Here is a 20,267-nt window from a genome sequence, read left to right on the forward strand (position 1 = left end):
ATCACTCTTGTCCACCTGGGGTGAGAAGGGGGCCCAAATCATACTTTCCCAGCGTTCCAGTGATTGAAGAGTACACACGGGACACCAGGTTTCAGGAAGAACATGTACTGATTGATGAGCATGTGTGGGGTGCTGGGTGTCAGGAAGAATACAGGCCCTCCCAGTATTTGGAATCTGCCTTGGGACCTGTCCACAAATGCCGAGTTTGGAGACCAGCCCGCCTAGCCCAAGAATTGTACCCTGGTGGGGCAGGGTGAAGTGGGAGTAGAGAAAGGGTCTTGTCCTCACAGAGCATACAACAGGACTTGTGTCCTTAGCAAACTAAGTAGGTGCTCATTAACAGCTTGAAGGAATAAGGAGTGTGAATAAGGAAGATTTTCAGTAATAGAGCCTTAATCACTCAAAGGAATGTTCCAGAACCACAAAATGTGGAACTCATAATTTAGAGTGACACCAGGGGAATTTGAATGCCTGGGCCGAGGTCATACCCATGTACCATGGGTGGCAAGAGCACGAGACTAGTATTGTGACTCCTTTTGGGCTACTGAGGGAGATTCCTCTGATTAAGGGGTTTGGATGCTGAGTCCACGAAAAATAGGGGAGAACTTTAATTGGACTTTAAAAACAGTTTTCCTAAGGTAGTTGAACTAAAAACATTTGCTTTTTATTCCTTCCAGATTTACAGGAACAGACGGGCCTAGTGGTTTTGGCTTTGAATTGACATTTCGTCTGAAGAGAGAAACAGGAGAGTCTGCCCCCCCAACATGGCCAGCAGAGCTAATGCAGGGCTTGGCCAGATACGTGTTCCAGTCAGGTAAGAACGCCAAGAGCTGGCTGGCGTGGGGATCCTTTTGCTATGAGCCTGGTTGGCTTTGGGGACTCATAGACATTATTTTGATATCTGTAGAGTGACCTTTTCTGTGAGTACTGTACCCCATTTGTACCACGAAGGTGGCTTGTTCTGCCTGGTGTCTCCTGGGTGGGAAGCTACCTGGGGCGGGGAAGAGAAGGCTATGCCACTATGACCTCCAGTAGCCACTGTTATGATCCCCTGAGCCCGTGTTGCAGACTACCAGCCATACCTCAGATTCCCAGTGAGCCAAATGCCAACTCAGCATGGAGCTGATCAGCATTTTTTGTCTGTCCCATTTCCCATAATTAGTATGGTTCTTGCTCCCTGCTGCCCGTGGCCTAGCCATCTCTATTTTTGGGGTCCCAAGAGCATGTGTTCATCTTGGTTAAGCCTTGGGTTAACAGTAGAGGGTGTGGCAAAGAGAAAGACTTGCTGGGAGTTTGATCCCTCACAGTGTGAGGGGGAAGCTGGAATCAGGTGGGAACTTGACAGTCAGAAAAATTTGATTCACGTGATTCAAGTGGCCTCCAGGGGATAGTCTGTGCTTCTGGTGCCCCTCTGGAGATTGCCAAAGTGGCACCCGAAGTGGAGACTTTGTGTTGGGACCTTGGTCTCCTGCCCTTGGATCATCCTGCCTGTAGTCCTCTAGTGGGATAAAATGCTAGAGCAAAGTTTAATACCATTCGTGAAAGGTTTCATATCATCTGAGTGTTTCTTTGTGGCTGATTACTCCAACATTTCCCGCATAGTCTCAAGATTTTGGTTTTTTTTGGTTTGGTAAGTAGCCTTCGCATGAAGGCCAAGACAGTTTTATCCAACTCTTTTGCTCTCTGACTGCCAGGATGAGCAGCATCTAGGGCAGAGACCCTCAGAGGGTCCCTTGCCTCAGAAGCACCTGGAGAGCTTGTTGTAACCACGTGTTTCTGGGCCCCGCAGGTCCTGGCTCAGGCCCTCTTCGGAGTGTTGTTCCCAGGTGCTTCTGGTAGAGACTAAATTTAGAGAGCCATAGATGTGACAATGACTTTTTTCCCAGCTTCATGTAGGTTATAAATTGGGGGTGCAATAGATCCTCTAGGTTCAACTCATCTCCCTCTGTCTGGACTCCTGGGGTCAGTTTTTGGCAGGGTGGCTATCACATTATGGGACTGATCTTTAATTACTATCTTCCATTTTGTGTCCTATGGAATAGTCCCCTTTGGGGGACTACAGTGGGTCCTTTCTAAGCAAGGGTTCCTAAACCTGGCTGCTCATGAGATTCTCTGGCAAGTTTGTTCCCAACCCTCTGCGTGGCTGTGATTCAGTTGGTCAGAAGGGAGACCGAGGCATCTGTTTCTTTTTTTTTTTTTAAGTTTTTTTTTAATTTATTTGACAGACAGATCACAAGTAGGCAGAGAGGCAGGCAGAGAGGCAGGCAGAGAGAGAAAGAGAGGAGGAGGCAGGCTCCCTGCTGAGCAGAGCTCAATCCCAGGACCCTGGGATCATGACCTGAGCCGAAGGCAGAGGCTTTGACCACTGAGCCACCCAGGCGCCCAGAGGCATCTGTTTCTTAATCAGCTTCCCTGGGACTCTAAGGCAGTTGGTCTGGGGATGATGTTTGGGTTCTAAAGGATTATTGGCCAGGAAGAAGTCTTCTTCACAGGGGCAGGGGAAGCAGGCCTGAAGCAGTGGCCCATGGGATTTGGTACTGTCCTAATGTCGTTGGCAGAAACTTTTTTAAATTGTACCAGGTGTCTCTTGATTGAACCCTTTTGTCTTCCCCCTTTTCCTTCTGTGGATGCCTAAAGCTGACTGATAAAGAACTGTCTTTGGAAAAATAAACTTGTCTTGATAGGAAATTTAATCTGCTGTAGGAAAGGGGACTCTATAAAGACTAGGCAACCTCTTGCTTGTATAGACAGGTAACTCCTTGCCCACTGCTTAAGCCAGTGCATTTATATGTTTGTTTCTACTTACTATACTTGCTCAGGTGGATAGAAATCAGAGAAATGTAAAAACAGGTGTTATGAGTCACTGTCAGGAGGAGTCAAGCAGATGAACTTCTGAAATAGTTCTGATATTAAAGTTCTGAATTAATAGTGCAAGTAAGTGGAGAAATAAGATTTAACCTGCGGCAGTTCATTTCAGCCACACAATAAACATCATCAGGGACCGTTTGTCACCACTAGTGTGATCAACAGATGATCAACAGATGCTAAAACCATTGGATAAAAGGATTCGGGGAACAAGATATTCACAGGGACTCAAACCCTCCACAGATTTATTTGTTACCGAGAAAAGTACCTTTACAGTGACAGGATTTGGGTGGACACCACCTTGACCACATGATCAAACACAGCAACACCAGTAAAGGACAGCTTATTACTGGGTTCTCCTTATGAGTGGCAGTGCACAGTAGAAGACATCAGCTGGGTAGCACTTTTCCAAAAAAGGTTTCACCTGCATTGAATCATGAGCAAATAATCAGACAAATGTAGATGGTAGGACTTTTTAAATTTTTTTTTTAATATTTTATTTATTTATTTGACAGACAGAGATCACAAGTAGGCAGAGAGGTAGGCAGAGTGTGTGGAGGGGAAGCAGGCTCCCCACTGAGCAGAGAGCCCAACATGGGGCTCGATCCCAGGACCCTGGGATCATGACCCGAGCTGAAGGCAGAGGCTTTAACCCACTGAGCAACCCAGGCGCCCTGATGGTAGGACATTTTATATGAAAACTTTCTGGACTCTTCAAAAATGTGAATCCTAGGGACTCCTGGGTGGCTCAGTTGGTTAAGCGGCTGCCTTCGGCTCAGGTCATGATCTCCAGGACGCTGGGTCCCACATCGGGCTCCTTGCTCAGCAGGGAGCCTGCTTCTCCCTCTGCCTCTGCCTGCCATTCTGTCTGCCTGTGCTCGCTCTCTCCCCCCCCCCGATAAATAAATAAAATCTTTAAAAAAAAAATGTGAATCCTATGAAAGATCTGCAAGGGTAAGGCATGGGGCTGTACTAGATTACAGAACACACGACGGTTTAAATGCACTTGTGATCCTTAACTGGATCCTGAATTGGAGGAGGTCACTTTTAGGGCCACTGGAAAACATATAAATATAGACTGTCTATTAGATAATAGGACCGTACAACTGAAATTCCTTGGGTGCCATATGATGTAATGGTTATTTGGCTAATGAGCTTGTTCTTAGGAGATAAGAACTGAAGTGCTTATGAACAAAACGACATGATTTCTGCAACTTAATTTTCAAATGAGTGGACAAAAAAGTGTGTGTAGAGAGAGAAGAAAAAGCAAATGTGGCAAAATGTCAACAATTCTGGCGAATCTAGGTGAAGGGCATATGGGTATTTGCTGTACTGACTTTCTGACTTTCCTATGTAATTGAAATTTTTTAAATAAAAAAGTTGTGGCTGTTTCTTGAATGTATCCTGCCTGGTGTGTACCCCATGTTCCCTTCTGCACCAAGGCTCCATTTCTGGTGTCTTTGGTGTGACTTCAGATCATGTCAGGCAATGCACAGCCTCAGCAGGATGGCTACCCTTCCAAAAGTATACCACTTGGTTTTCTGTTTTCCAGATTCTCTGTAATATGATCATACTACTTAAATAGTAGCTAAAACAAACCTACCTGAAATGCTTTTTGGAACATAGCAGGGAATAATAATAAATTATTTAAATAATAGAAAATGATTTTTAAAAGTATATGGTAAGTGATGCAAGGGAGGAGGCCATGGCTGTGGGCCTAAATGGTGAAGACAAAGGCTCACATTTAATAGTGTGTTCCATGCACCAGCCACTGTTGCCAGGGCTCGTTTAATATTCAGTAAAGCACTAGGAGTTAGAAACCGTCTTAAACTATGGAGAGTGTAGCAGGGAGCAAGACAGTATGGAAAGGTGAAGTATAACATGTCTAAGATCACACATATAGGATGTGCAAAGCAGGATTTGAACCAGAAAGTTAGTTCTTCATGCCATTCTCCTAACCATGATGCTGTGTTGTCTGTCGCTCAGCCGATGTCTGGGCTGTTGGAGACATGGGATTGGAGAGTCCTCCATATGGATGACTCCACTGGTTCGCATGGCACGTCTCACGTCTCACTCAGTCACTCCAGAACATCTGGAAAATAGAGGGGGCAGAAGCCATTCATAATATTATGCAAATCCTCTTAAATCCATCCTTCTGTCCTTTAGCTTTTTTTTTTTTTGCAAGGGGAAGAGAGAGTGAGTGAGAGAGCACAGGTGAGTGAGAGCACAAGAGCGAGGGAGGGAGAAGCAGCCAGAGTGGGAGGGAGAAGCAGACTCCCCACTGAGCGAGAAACCCGATGCAGAGCTCAGTCCCAGGACCCTGGGATCTTGACCTGAGCTGAAGCAAGTGCTTAACCCAACTGAGCCACCCAGGCATCCCTGGTCCTTTAACTTTCATAGTTATGAAAATATATATATATATATAAGTACAGCTTGATAACTATTCACAAAGTAAACACACCCATATAACTAGCATCCAAATCAAGAAAAAGGCTAGTTCTCAGGGCACCTGGGTGGCTCAGTGGATTAAACCTCTGCCTTCGGCTCAGGTCATGGTCTCAGGGTCCTGGGATTGAGCCCCACATTGGGCTCTCTGCTCAGCAGGGAGCCTGCTTCCCCCTCTTTCTCTGCCTGCCTCTCTGCCTACTTGTGATCTATCAAATAAATAAAATCTTAAAAAAAAAAAAAAAGACACAGGCTAGTTCTCTAGAAACCTCCCTTGTGTCCACTTGTAATCACCATCCCTTCTTCTTTCCTTTTCTTTCTTTCTTTTTTTTTTTTCCCCCACTTCACTGCATTGTATAGGTCCTGAGCACCATATGCCTGACCTTGTTGGTACTAAACTAAGTAGCCCCCATTTCTGCTCCTCTCCCCGTACTGTTCACCATCCCATGCACAACTATCGGGTCCAGGGGGCAGCCTAGTATGACTGTGAAGAGCATGGCTCCTGGACCCAGACTGCCTTCACTCTTAGCCCTGCCTCCTGACTTTGGGCAGTGTAACTCATTTACTCATCTAGAAAACAGAGATAATAATGGTAACTACACATAAAGTTACTGAGAAGATGATATGAGCTAATACTTCCGAACAGTGCCTGATGGGGTGCCTGGGTGGCTCAGTTGTTAAGCCTGTGCCTTTGGCTCAGGTCATGATCCCAGGGGCCTGGGATCAAGCCCTGCATCAGACTCCCCGCTCTGCGGGAAGCCTGCTTCTCCCTCTTCCACTCCCTGTGCTAGGGTTCCCTCTCTTGCTCTCTGTCAAGTAAATAAAATGTTAAAAAAAAAAAAAAAAGTGCCTGATATATAGGAAGAACAATGTATTACCTGCAGTTATTCTTATTATTCTTTAAAAACCTTAAACGGACAGAGAAGGTAGGTACCTTGGTCCTTTATTGCAATGACAATAAAGATGTCATTTAACAGCAAAGCCCTATTAGGAAGGAAATGCCTTGCTTATCCCTGAATCACATGCTTGTCTCAGCTGTTAGGATGCTTATTTGGTGCCATTATCTTTTTCCACACAGAAAATCAATAATAATAGTGATACAAATAAAATCACCTTGTTGTGTTTGTCACGTTGTACAACCAAAAAAACAAATTCAGTTCAACTGTGGCTTTTCGATTTATGTAGCTGACAGTCCCTGCAAAATCTTATACAAATCATCTTGTATTTGAAATGCAGTAGGGCCCATGCCGTTTAGTGGGGTTTTGTAGTCATTCCTTTTATTAGGTGAAGAACCTTTTTCAAATGTGAATAATTGCCCCTATTGTAACTGTTTTTTAAGATGAAGTTTAGGCCTTTCAGGACTTCTCTGAGCATGGCATACTTTGCTGATGCTGCAGAGAACCTCTTTTGTGACGTGTAGGCCTTGCTCTGGCCCAAGTGGCCATGCTCTGCAAGGGCTACACATATGCTGTCCTGCAGAACACATATTTTACATCCGGCGTGCACACAGATACACTTGGCGTGTAACTAGCACTGTAACTCTGTCTGATGGTCTTGCCTCACCTGCTGCTACCCTACACTTGGTGACTGTGTGTGGAGCACCCCGCCTATCTGCCTGTGTGGACATGCTGAGCAGTGCCATCCAGTATATGGAATGCTGAAACCTGCTTTTCCAGGTCCAAGTAGCATCCACAGCCTTAGGAAAAGCATCAGGACAGTGGTAGGCAAGGGGAAGAGGGACAAGGCTCTGGGGAGGACGGCGGTGGGTGGCAGTGCACACACCCAGTTGTGGGGCCATGTGAGGCTGCCTCTGAAGCTGCTCTGAAGAATGACTCAGAAGACTCCTGTAACTTAGCCAGACGACAGCTGGTTCATTTGCTCAGAGATGGGAAGTTGAGCTGTAGAGAAAAGGAAGTAGAAATGAGAGAGGCCTGGGAAAGGAGGCTATCCAGAGAAGGTAAAGGATTCAAGATGGGGGGTGGGGCAGGCTTGTGTTTGTTTTAGTCAGGTTGCCTCTAGTTACAAGAAAATGACAGAGACCCAAATCAAACTCCCTTAATGGCTTTATGGCTCAGGTCAATGGGTCGTCCAAGGTTTCAGGCATGGCTTGATCTGTATGTTCAAACAGCATCCGCAGGGCTCTGATTCATGTGTTGGTCTTATACTATAGACTGACTCTCCCTACACGTCAGGAAAGATGGGTCACCAGTCAGTTCCTGGTTCTCTCGGTTTGTAGTCCCAGCAGGCAGGAGGCAGTTTTCTTCCAACTTTCCTACATCAGTCTTGGGGAAGGACTCAGGGGAGGTCTGCCTCGGCCATGTGACCACCCTGGTTGGTGGTGGTGGCTGAGATGGAGCACCAGAATTTATGTTTAAAGTTTTTCCCCTCTCCTTGTTTCTAATCACATGGAGTGGGATAGAGTCCTCTAAAGCAGGAAAAGATTAGGTATAGTTCTGGGTAGGCAAAATTTCTTATGAGGCCACGGGGGCATCTGTCACCTAGTAATTCTGGTGCACAGTTATGAAGTCAGATCGTTAGGGTACGCAGATGGAGTGGGCACCTTTTGTTCTGCCTTGTTGTGTCTGTTGGGAGGTTTTGACTACAAATCATAGTATACATCCTGACTGAAACGGCTTAATGATAATGGCACTGGTCTTACATAGCAAGTCATCCGGAGGAGGGCAGGTTCTGGGGTTGGTTGTCTTCTGTTCAGTGAAGTTGTTTAGGACCTGAGTTCTTTCTGACTTCCTGCTCTGCCTTCCTCAGCACTTCGGCTCGCTTTTTAACACGGGTTCCCTTATAGCCATTCCTAAAGATGGCTGCCATGATCCCTAGCATCCTGGAATCACACTTGACAGAGTCTACAGGCAGTAAAAGAGACAGTGCTGTCCTGTGTCTCTTTTAAAGACCAGTCAACACCTTCACAGAACTGCCCTCACTGATCTCCCCTGGCATCTCATTGGCCAGAGTTATGTCAGGAAGTTGGGACAATCGTGTTGGTTTACTGATCAGCTGGGACGGGCCCTGGTTCCCTGAGGAGCACAGCCAAGGAAAGGCAGAGGTAGGAAATTGAGGTTGTGTGAGGTTGGTGAGGAGGGGAATGGCTCCAGGTGGGCAAAACAGTGTCAGTGCTTCCACCCAAGAAGCCCTTGCCCCACCTGGAATCAGAGGACCCTTGCGTATTGACTTGGACACAGGGCCAGTGGAATAGTGTCAAGTGGAAAGAAAACAGTCCAGTCATGAGGACAGAGGAGCTGTCGTTTCACCTGCTACAGGAGATTTAGAATCAAATCCAGCCTCTGGTGTGAATCATTTGGGAAGTCCTGTAGAACAGACATCAGTAACTACCAGCAGACACTTCAACTTCTTTCCTTCCCACTCTGCAGCCAGTTTCTCTTACTTCCCATTCTCTTTTAATTTTATGATCAGCTTATTCCTTCTTCTCAGATTGCCAGTGACTGCTCCCCTGCCCCCCACTCTCTGGGTTTCATTAAAAAGAAACCATTCCCCAACTCAGCAGGGCTTGATTTCCGAGCCATGCTATAGACTTCTGCTGGAGAGGCTGTCTGCTCTCCGTTCTGCCATTGGTAGGCTTTAACCACAAATTCCAAGGCAATTTCACTTGAGTTTGAGGAGAAACATGGCCCCCCAACCTTGTAACTGACACTGTGGAAATTCAAGTGCCTTGGCTGGCTGCTGTTTAATGGCAACCTCATGACATGTGCTGAGTCTGCTCAATTTGTGATTCAGGCCCAAGTAGGGAGACAGGGCAGCACCGTGGAGCTTCCTGAGCCATCAAAGCTTGCAGCTGACTGAACGCTGTGGTATTGACAGATGAGGGCCAGCAGATTTTTTTTTTTTTTTTACATTTTCTTTCCTTTTCCCACTTATAAAAGAAATACTTGCTCATTATAAAAACCGAAACTTAGAGATTTATGGCCCAGAAAGTGAAAATCCTTCCTAAGGCATCCTCCCACTGAGAAAACGTTGGTGTTCCTATTTCCAGACTTCCTTTTCAATGCATAGATCTGTATAGAATAATCATTACTTTATAAAAATGGGCCATGCCAGGGTGTCTGGGTAGCTCAGTGGATTGAGCCTCTGCCTTCGGCTTAGGTCATGATCTCAGGATCCTGGGATCGAGCTCAGCAGGGAGCCTGCTCCCCCTACCCCCACCGCCTGTCTCTCTGCCTACTTGTGATCTCTTTCTGTCAAATAAAAAAAAAATTTAAAAAAGAAATCTTTAAAAAAAAATGGACAATGCCTTTTCATACTGTAGTTTGCTTGCTTTTTTAACTTAATATCCTCTGGACATCTTCCCATGTTAGTATGTTCTTTCTAACTGGGCTTTTTTATTGTCTACATATACTGTACTTTATGTAACTAGTATCCCATTGTTGGGCATTTGGATGATTTGCAATTTTTTTTTACCACAAAACTGCAGTGAGCATCCTTGTGTGTGTCTGTATCTTTGTATTCTTTTTTTTTTTTTTTTTTTTTTTTAATTTGACAGAGATCATAAGTAGGCAGAGACACAGGCAGAGAGGAGGCAGAGAGGAGGAAGCAGGCCCCCTGCCAAGCAGAGAGCCCGATGTGGGCCTCGATCCCAGGACCCCGAGATCATGACCTGAGCCGAAGGCAGTGGATTAACCCACTGAGCCACCCAGGCGCCCTGTATCTTTGTACTCTTGCCTAAGAATTTCTGTGGGATGAATTCCTAGAAGTACAATTGCTAGGTTAGGTGAAATGAACATTTTACATGTCAATACCCCTTGAGACAAATGGTTATATTATTAGAGTAATACTGTTGTGTGATCGGCCAGGAGATACTATCATTGTTTTCAACAAACAACAGAATGATTGTTATATAAAATTGTTTTTATAATGATAAAGTGCTCTCTTGAGTCCTTGAGAATTGATCCCTTTTCTTAGGTTTTTGGCCTGAGAGAGATCTTTAATACATGTTAAATGGCATATATTTAGTGCTAGAAAGAAACCAGGCCTTTACACAGTGTCTCATGAAGTTTATAGTTAGCATAGGAACCCATCCATCATGCTTCCTGGCTCTGAAGTTGGAAGTGGTGAGGGACACAGCCTGCCAACTGAAGTTGGAGAGACTTAACCAGATATCGACAGCAGGTCAAGTTTTATATAAGGAATGTCTTGTTTCTTTCTTTCTTTCTTTCTTTCTTTCTTTCTAAGAGGGGAGGAGGGGCCGAGGGAGACGAGGAGAGAGAATCTTTTTTTATTTATTTGTCAGAGAGAGAGTGAGCGAGAGCGAGCATAGGCAGACAGAGGGAGAAGCAGGCTCCCTGCGGAGCAAAGAGCCCGATGTGGGACTCGATCCCAGGACGCTGGGATCATGACCTGAGCCGAAGGCAGCTGCTTAACCAACTGAGCCACCCAGGCGTCCCGAGGAGAGAGAATCTTAAGCGGGCTCCATGCCCAGCTGTGAAGCCTGGTGGGGGTCTTAATCTCACAATCCTGAGATTAGGACCGCTGAAATCAAGAGTTGAACACTCAACTGATAGTTGAGCCACCCTGGCACCCCTCTATAAGGAATGTCAAGGAATTGTGTCCTTTTCTTGAGTTTTGCCTCCTCCTACCTTTTCTTTTTTTAAGATTTTATTTATTTATTTGACAGAGAGAGAGAGAGATCATAAGTAGGCAGAGAGAGAGAGGGAAGCAGACTCCCTGCTGAGCAGAGAACCCAATGTGGGGCTCGATACCAGGACCCTGAGATCATGGCCTGAGCCGAAGGCAGAGGCTTAACCCACTGAGCCACCCAGGCGCCCCTCCTCCTACCTTTTCTAAAGTTAAAATTATACTTGTAGTTCAGTCTTTTCCTATTGAGGCTCTTTTTTTTTCCACTTTTTTTTTTTAGAAATGTATTTTTTTTTAATTTTTATTCTTTTTTTTTTTTTTTTAAGATTTTATTTATTTATTTGACAGAGAGAGATCACAAGTAGATGTAGAGGCAGGCAGAGAGAGAGAGAGAGGGAAGCAGGTGCCCTGCTGAGCAGAGAGCCCGATGCGGGACTCGATCGTAGGACCCTGAGATCATGACCTGAGCCGAAGGCAGCGGCTTAACCCACTGAGCCACCCAGGCACCCCAATTTTTATTCTTTTTAAAGCTTTTATTTATTAATGGCAGAGAGAGCGAGAGAGGGAGCATAAGTACGGAAGAGCTGGAGAGGGAAAAGCAGGCTTCCCACCGAGCAGGGAGCCTGATATGGGGCTTGATTGATCCCAGGACCGTGGGATCTATGACCTAAGCCAAAGGCTGAGGCTTAACAACTGAGCCACCCAGGTGCCTGTTTTTTTAATAATTAAAAATAAGTGGATAGAGCAGTAGCTGTTAAGCTCCAAGCTATCCTAGGCACTTGCATTCTCTTATTTAACCTCCACAGTAGGTGGCCTGAGGAGGATACTGGTTTGCCACTTTTCAGATGGAGAAATGGACTCAGAGAAGTGGTGGGCCTGGCAGAATTTCCTGCAACTGGTGAGGAGCCGGAGCACGCCTCCCTAACCAGCATAGGTTTGCATGCTATAGCCTCTTGAATCCCAAGGATCCATTTTAAAGAACACTAGGAGGAAAAGAGCTATTTTTCATTAGTTGTATTTTTTATTTAAGGGCGCGCTACATGCGAAGGACTGTGCCAGATGCTGAGGAAGCCACATGGAACAAACAGATAGGGTCTCTGCCTTTAGGCATTGGAAAGAAACCCTGAAAACACGGGTGCAGAAATATTTGATTCCATCAGGTCCCTGAAAGGGAAAGGTCAAGGTGCTCCAAAGAATAGGGTGATGGACTCGTTTTAGATTGCAGTGTCAGGCAAGGATGGGACTAAAGGCAAAAAAGTGGGGAGAAGAATTCTTTGCAGGGAGAACATCGTATGTAGGCCTCGAGGAGGGGAGGAGCTGGAGGAATGTGAGGAGCTGGAAGAAGGCTCGGTGCCTGGAGGAGCCAGGAGGCTGAGCAGGTCCAGGGAAGTGCTGAGCTCACATCTGCACGTGCTCAAAGTCGTGATGATGAGTGACTTTGATTCCAAGGGCAGTGGAAAGCACTTGAAGGAGGAAGGTGAAATGACCATTCTGGGGCGTGAAACACACCTCCCCCCACCTTTCTTTTTTTAAATTAAGATGTGATTGGATTTGAAGTGTTGGAGACTTTCTGTCTGATTCTGAGAGTAGCTCTTTCCCAGGAAGGTGCTAGGGCCCCTGCTGCACTTGGGAGTCCCAGATCCTTCTCAGTCCTGCCATGCTAACCCTAGGGACCTTAACTTAGTATAATCCTCCACCCAAGCCTGTGTCTTCTGAGGCTCTCCAGCCTAGGGAGGGGCCCCTCGTCTCTGCTGGAGGCATCAGCAGCCTCAGCAGTACTGATGCCCCGCAGCAGACCACAGGGCTCTCTTTCCAGACCCAGGAGGCCGATCAGGCTGTGCTTCCTCGTCCCTGCTCTGCAGGTGAGTGAAGGAAGTCAGGAAGATGGAGCGAGGAGCTTAGAGTGTGTCCCCAGGTGTGAGATACTGCTACGCTGCAGTTCAGCTTCTCAGCAGCAGCTTACCTGGCTTTCTTTCTAGAGGTCCCAAGTGGATGTGATCTTAATAGCTTTGCCTTGAGTAAAACTTTCTGAAAGGAGACGCTCTATTAATGCCACTGAGAGCTGTCGAGGTCTCTCGTTTCTTGGTTTGGATAAGCTGCCCATTGCCCCAGTCAGCTAACTGAAGCCAAATGGAGCTGCCTGGTTATATTAATATCATTTTTCTTCCTCATATTCGTTTTAATTTTCTTGACGTTTTCTTTGCCTCAGCCTGATTTATCCTCTTTTCTGGTTGCTATGGGTCTGTAAAATATTTTCCCTTTCATCTGTTAGTAATACTGACCAACTGAAAGGCAAAACAATCCTTGATTTTTCTGCAATTTCCCAAGATTAGATTAATAGTTGAAAGATACTCCACTGGCGGAAAAAAAACCGGCCAGCCCCTGAGAAATGATCTTATGCCCTAAAATTTAAGTGGTTTGCATGTAAATTATAGTCTACCCAATATTAAATTTAGGTGTTTTAAGGGAAGACTCGAACTCTAAAAGCAGAGTTTGGCAAAATACAGCTTGCAGGCCAAATGCTGGTGGCCACCTGTTTTTGTAAATAAAATTTTTTTGGACCACAGCTATGCCCATTATGTATTATCTATGGCATATTTTGTGCTACAACAGCAGAATTGAATAGTTCATGACAGATACTATGTGGCCCTCAAAGCATAAAATATTTTTTATATCTGGCCTTGTACTGAGAAAGTCTGCTGACCTCTGACTTAGTATTTTCCACTTCTGAATAACTACCTAAGTGGAGGGATGGCCATCTTTAAATCTCAGCGGCATAGCCAGATGCCTTGTGAAATGCATCGCCTTTGCTGGGGCCCATGCCCGGCCCCTGGCTGAAGGATCACAGTACACAGAGGTTTGCTGGGGAGGGGTGAATGAAAATCATGCTGAGCTGCTGCATGATTTGAGGCATATTTCCTTAGCTTGCATGGGTCTGTATCTTACTTGGAGAACCACATGAAATGCTTGGAGATTCTTAGTAGAAAAGGGTTATTGGAGGGATGCCTGGCTGACTCAGTCCATAGAGCATGTGACTCCTGATCTTGGGGTTCACAGTGAGTTTAGAGATTACTTAAAAATAAAAATCTCTAAAAACAACCCAAAAAAGGGTTATTCCATATAGGCATTAAGCTAGAGTACTTCACCCTCAGACTCATTCCTATATCCCTGGCCCCCTTAATTGGTTGGCTCTGAGCAGAATGTGGCTCCTTTGTCTCTAGCACCTGCATTTCAGGGGCGCTCCCTGCAGGGGGCAGTGCCGGGCTCTGACAGGTCGAGCTCAGCAGCTGGAGAGTTAGGTGCAGACTCAGCACCTCTGCAGGAGTTAGAACTCTTTGTCATTCTAATGGCTCCCAATGGACTGTTCAATGAAAGATGCTGGACAATAGCGTGGAAGGGAGCAGGAGCTCAGGACACAGGTTGAACATCTTAAGACTTGGTTATTTCATCTATGAAATGAGGTAATAGTACTATCTACTTCCTAATATATTTAATGCCCCTCGTATAGTATCTGACATAATACATGAAAGCGATTAATATTATTTATGTTGTCACTTAAGAAGCATATTGTAAGAAAAAAGGAAACAGGCTTAAAAGAAAAGAAAAGAAGCATGTTACAACAGTGTGTAGAGTTGGGTCCTAATCCTGTTAATAGTCTATATACGTCCATGTCGGTGATGGGAGGACGTAGGTGAGGACGTGTCACAGGCCGTTCTAGGGCGATACAGTCATGAATCATTGACATTTTCCTTTCAGGACCTTCCTACCATTTTAGAATTTTCTGTGCAGAGTGCATGGGTGTTACTATCAGAAAAGAAAAACCAAAAGGACAACCACGAGTGAATTTTTTAAAGGCCTGCCCAGAGGACAGGACAGTGAGCCCCAAGAAGCAGCCCCAGGCCAATACCACAGGATAAGTCACCACCTCAGGGTGTACTCTCTGGTGTGGTTACTGGAACAGTTTTGACTACCACGCAGTGATCTGCCAATGCAAAGGCTTCGGCTTTCTTGCCCAGTTTCTTCATAGTGCTCTCAGTGGGAAATAAATGATTTCCCTAAGCCAGACACAGCTCTGCTCTGGCTCCTGGGGCCCTGGATCTCCACAGCCAGGCCTATCGTCTTGCCTTGCAGGGTAGACAGGCTTGTTGTTTGATTTCTCTCCAGTGCTCAGGGGCCAGGAGACTGGCCTGCCCCCTCCCCGCAGAGTTCTGATGAGGTCCCAGCAGCATTTCTTACCCCTCATAGAACCCCTTCTCCAGGAATATGACAATTGAAATTAGAACCAGGAAAGGAAAAGAGAGAGGAACTCGAGTGTTTTTCAAGAGGGATCGTAGCAAGCCCATGCTGTGGGTGGTGGTCTGCCAGCATGCAGCAGGGGGCCTCTGAGATGGCAGTGGGTAGCCTTCCTCTGCCTTATCCTGCTTGGGTCCATGATACTGCATCTAGGGGCCTGGCTTAGGGGAGGCATCTCTGGGACAGATTGCAGCCCAGTGTCTCGGCCTTCCTGAGCCCCAGCCCAAGCTCTAACTGTCCTTCTCTGGGTTCAGAGATGCAGGGAGAACAGGACACTTATCAGTTTCCTGGGCTGACTGGGCATGTCAGTGTCCCCACCCATATTGGCTAGCGTGGTGACCTGAACACAGGAAGCCTTTGTCCTGTGCCTCTCTTCACTAGGCCACTCAGATCACACATGCATTGTGTTCTGTACCAGCTGATGTGCTTTTATTCCCCCAAACAAAAATAACTATTGTTTTTCCAGTTTAAAAAATGATGTTAAGAAATCCAAACAGTGTTGAAAACTTGAAAAAATCCAGTCACAGGACAGTGGGTAGAGTGTATTTTTATTTTTAAAAAGTAAGAAAAAAGGATGAATTTGATTATATAGGCTTGAAATACAATCTTGAAGAATGCATGCCAAACATTAACAGTGGTTATATCTGAGAAGTGGGACTGATGGGAAAGAGTTTCATTTTTTACTTTATACTCTTGTCTGTTGTTTCAATTTTGTATAATAAGCCTGTATTACTTTGTAATTTAAACTGGAAGATAGGGGCGCCTGGGTGGCTCAGTTAGTTGGGCATTTGCCTTAGGCTTGGGTCATGAGCCTGGGGCCCTGGGACAGAGCCCTGCGTCGGGCTCTCAGCGCAGTGGGGAGCCAGCTTCTTCCTCCCCTCCCAGCTCAAGTACTCTCTCTCTCAAATAAATAAATTAAATATATTTAAAAAATAAACAGGCATATAATTGAAAAACAAAAAATAAACATTATCTGAATTCCAGCCCTTAAGATAGTTACTCTTAACCTTGGTTACCATCCTTCTAGACATGTTTCTACACACAAAAATAGACAGTTTTATTAAGTTAATACTGTATATGTTAGCATGCTTTCTTCACCCAATGTCACATCACAGAAATCTGTCCAGCTAAGTGAATACAGATCAGTGGCAGTGTTTGTAATGGTTGTACATTGCTCCACTGGATGGTAGTGAAAGGAAAAGGCACTGTTTTTCTCTACTGCTGTACTCACTTATGTGACCAGATGTGTGGTTTGTCCACACCACTCTACTTTCCAATTCTTTGGGAACACTGATTGGGTGTTCTACAATTCAGCTCATTTGTGACACTATTTCCTTGTTAGTGTCTGACCCCACAAGTAAGGACTCAGTCTCACAAGGCTGCTTCTGCTGCAAGTGCCAATCATAAGCCCCAGGTTGTCGTACTTCCAACCAAATGGCTATAAATCAGAGTTCCCATGACTCCTTACTTGGCTTCAGTAATTTTCTAGAACAGCTCACAGAACTCAGAAAACAGTTTACTAGATTACCGGTTTCTTATGAAAGGATACACCTCAATTATGACATTATTTACAGTAGCCTAGACAAGGAAGTAACCTAACTATCCATCAATGGATGAATGAATAAAGAAAATGGGATGTATACATACAATGGAGTAATATTCAGCCATAAAAAAGAAGGAAATCTTGCCATTTATGACATGGATGGACCTTAAGGACGTTACACTAAAGGAAATAGGTAGAAAAAAACAAATACCATGTGATCTCACTTGTATGTGAAACCAAGCAAACTCCCCCCCCCCCGCTCCCCAAAATAAAAAACCTGACAGATATGGAGAACAGATTAAATGAGTGAAAGTGGTCAAATTTCCAGTTATAAAATAAGTCATGAAGTGCCTTCTTAGCGCAGTAGGCAGCACGTCAGTCTCATAAAATAAGTCATGAGGTATAATATATAGCATAGTGACTACAGGTAATAATTCCGTATTATATATTTGAAAGTTGCTAGAGTAAATCTTTTTTTTTTTTTTTTTTTAAAGATTTTATTTATTTATCAGAGAGAGAGGGGGAGAGAGCGAGCACAGGCAGACAGAAGGGCAGGCAGAGGGAGAAGCAGGCTCCCTGCTGAGCAAGGAGCCTGATGTGGGACTCGATCCCAGGACCCTGGAATCATGACCCGAGCTGAAGGCAGCTGCTTAACCAACTGAGCCACCCAGGCGTCCCTAGAGTAAATCTTAAGACTTCTCATCACAAGAAAAAAAAACTTGTGACTGTGTGGTGAGGAATGTTAACTAGACTCCTTGTGATCATTTTGCAATACAGACAAATACAAATCATTGTGTTGTATACCTGAAACTAATATAATGTGTTATGCCAATTATAGCTCACTAAGAAAGAAAAGAAAAAATACTGCTCGGGAACAGCCAGATGGAAGAGATGTATTGCATGGGGCAAGGGATGTGGAAATGAGCACAGAGCTTCCATGCCCTGTCCAAGTATACCCCCACTTCAGCACCTTCATGTGTTTACCAGTCTGGAAGGTCTCTGAACCCCATAATTTCGGGATCTTTTTGGAAACTTCATCATACAGGCACGATCAATTATTAACTCAATCTCCAGCTCCTCTCCCCTTCCTGGAGAAGGGGGGTCGAGACTGAACATTCCAAGCTTCTAATCATGGCTTGGTTTTTTAGGTGACTAGCCCCCATATTAGAGCTATCCAGGAGTCGTAAGAGTTGCCGCATTACAACAAAAGACACTCCTGTTATCTAAGAATTCCAAGGGATTGAGGAACTCTGTGTCATGAATTGGGGTCAAAGACCAAGAACAAAAGAAGCTCCTTACACCTTTATTACTTAGAAAATGATGGATGTTTTAAGCGCTCTAGCCAAAAGCTAGGGACAAAGACCAAAATATGTATTTCTTATTATAACATGATATCACAGATAGTAAGATAACAGACCGCTCTAGTGTAAACAGATCCTGAGATAGTTTCCAGCTTTCCTCCCTTTAAACAATACTCTAAGGAACATTTATGTCTGTACAGCTTGGCAACTATGTTCAATGATCTCAGAATAAATTTTTAGAGGTTTTTGTCTTTATTTGATAGAGAGCAAGAGAGAGCGAGTTCAGTGGGGAGGGGCAGAGGGAGAGGAAGAGGAGAAGCAGACTCTGTACTGAACAGGGAGTCCAATGTGGGGCCTAATCCCAGGACCCATGGATCATGACCTGAGCTGAAGGCAGATGCTCAACTGATTGAGCCACCCAGACGCCCCTCAGAAAAAATTTCTCAAGTGGGATTTCTAGGTTACAGGGTTTACACATTTTGAGTTTGGTGCATATGCCCACCTCTACTCCTTGAAGGTGATTCCATGAGGCTGAGTGACCCCTACCACACAATTGCCACTGTGCCATAACCTGTAGTCATGGGCAGTTGGCAGCCCAACTACTGAGAAAGCACTGTGTAGCCTTTGAAGTCCACAGAATGAGTCACAAGAGTCTTCCAGGTTTTGGTGACGTCAAGGTTAGTTTTACTCTAATGTTAAGGAAGTTCTTTGAGGCTGGGGGCCTTTAGGCCTAACAAACTCCGTGGCTGTTGGAAAACCCAGCTAAACTTCTAAGTTCACGCTCATGTTCACTCCCTATTCCATCCTCCAAACAAGAAGAAATGTCCCAGCAAGGAGTATGGCCCAAGAATCAAAATGTGATCACTCATAATTTACGGATGCCTCTTTCTGTAACCAAATCACCCAAAATTGGTTATTTTCAATGCCCTTCCGATGTCGGATTGGTAGGGAACTTTGAAAGTATGTTGGCAGACACATAGACAGCTTGGCGGGAGGAGGTGTCTAGTCTTTACACGTGTACTCAAATAAGTGCCTGCTTCATGTTCCATCTCCAACCCAACAGTGCCTTGGATGCCACATTCTACAAGGGACATTGACAATCAGAATGTATTCCCAGAAGAGTGACTTTCAGACTGGCAAAAGCTTTCTTACACTGTGATCTGTGAGGAATGGCTTTAAAAGTAAGGAGACTGGAAACATTTGGCCTGGAGAAGAAAAGACTTTGGGATGAGGTGTGGGGAGTGGTGAACTATGACCTACAACAGGTGTTTTAAAAATATTGAGGTCTAACCATATGGAAGAGGGATTGGACTTTTTCTTTGTTAACCAGAGGAGAAAACTAGAAAGCTGTTATCTATCCTTTTGGATGTGGGAGCATTTTCTTTCTCCCCCCTTTCTCTCCCTCCCTCCCTCCTTCTTTTTTTTCTTTTCTTTTCTTCTTTTCTCTTCCTTTTATTTCCCTTTCTTCCTTTCTTCCCTCCTTTCTCTCTTTCTTTCCCTCCCTCCCTTTCTTTCTTTCTTTCTTTCCTTCCTTCCTTCCCCCCTCCCTTCCTTCCTTCCTTTCTTGATTCTGTTCCTTTATTACAGAGGGAGAAAGCACACACACAGGGTGAGGAGTAGAGGAAGAAGAAGAGAGGCTGTCAAGCAGACTCCCCACTGAGCAATGGACTCTGTTTTGGTGCTGGGTCCCATGACCCTGAGATCATGACCTGTGCCAAAATCAAGAGCCGGATGCTTAACCGACTGAGCCACCCAGTTGCCCCATGGAAGCATTTTCTAACATGGATAGGCCTTGGGAGGCAGCAAACTTGCCATCTCTGAAGTTGTCCCAGTAAAGTCTGGGCAGCTGCTGGCCAAGGCCTTTGTAAAGGGGCTTTAAGTGCTGAGTGTGGGATTGGTGATCTGGAAGCTCAGACCACCGAGCCCAGATGCCACTTAATACATACTTCTCTTTCTTCTAATCCAGCATGCTTACGACTGCTTCTGCCACGCGTCTGTCTCACTTTCTGCAGACTGCCTGCCTCCCCCTTCTTGGTGCTTTCTGTCCCACAGCCCTCCAGGTCTGATCCAGCTGGATGATCTCTGAGAACACCCGTAAATACTATAACTGCATTTCTTGATGTAAACTACAGAAAGAGGGGGTTAGTTTCCTGAGCCAAAAAGTAAAATCCTGCTCCCTGTGGAAGGGTCTGCTCTGCCACGGTGGGTGGACTCTG

General features: G+C 45.2%; 2 protein-coding genes across 3 annotated transcripts in view; one reads left to right on the forward strand and one right to left on the reverse strand.

The window, feature by feature from the left end:
- LOC309860384 (uncharacterized protein C10orf95 homolog) overlaps nt 1–20,267 on the reverse strand; it is a gene marked incomplete at its 3' end in the record, with an annotated part of 370,467 nt that overhangs the window by 77,871 nt on the left and 272,329 nt on the right. The gene's annotated exons all lie outside the window — the stretch shown is intronic.
- The window catches only part of SUFU (SUFU negative regulator of hedgehog signaling), a 113,979-nt gene that overhangs the window by 33,197 nt on the left and 60,515 nt on the right, over nt 1–20,267 (forward strand). For both annotated transcript variants that reach the window (XM_082722497.1, XM_082722496.1), the window contains exon 3: nt 678–814. In XM_082722497.1, coding sequence (XP_082578623.1) covers nt 678–814 — 137 coding nt within the window. The remainder of the gene's footprint in view (nt 1–677; nt 815–20,267) is intronic.

This window comes from Mustela nivalis (genome assembly GCF_964662115.1).
Source record: "Mustela nivalis genome assembly, chromosome: 2".
NCBI classification, from domain to species: Eukaryota; Metazoa; Chordata; class Mammalia; order Carnivora; family Mustelidae; genus Mustela; species Mustela nivalis.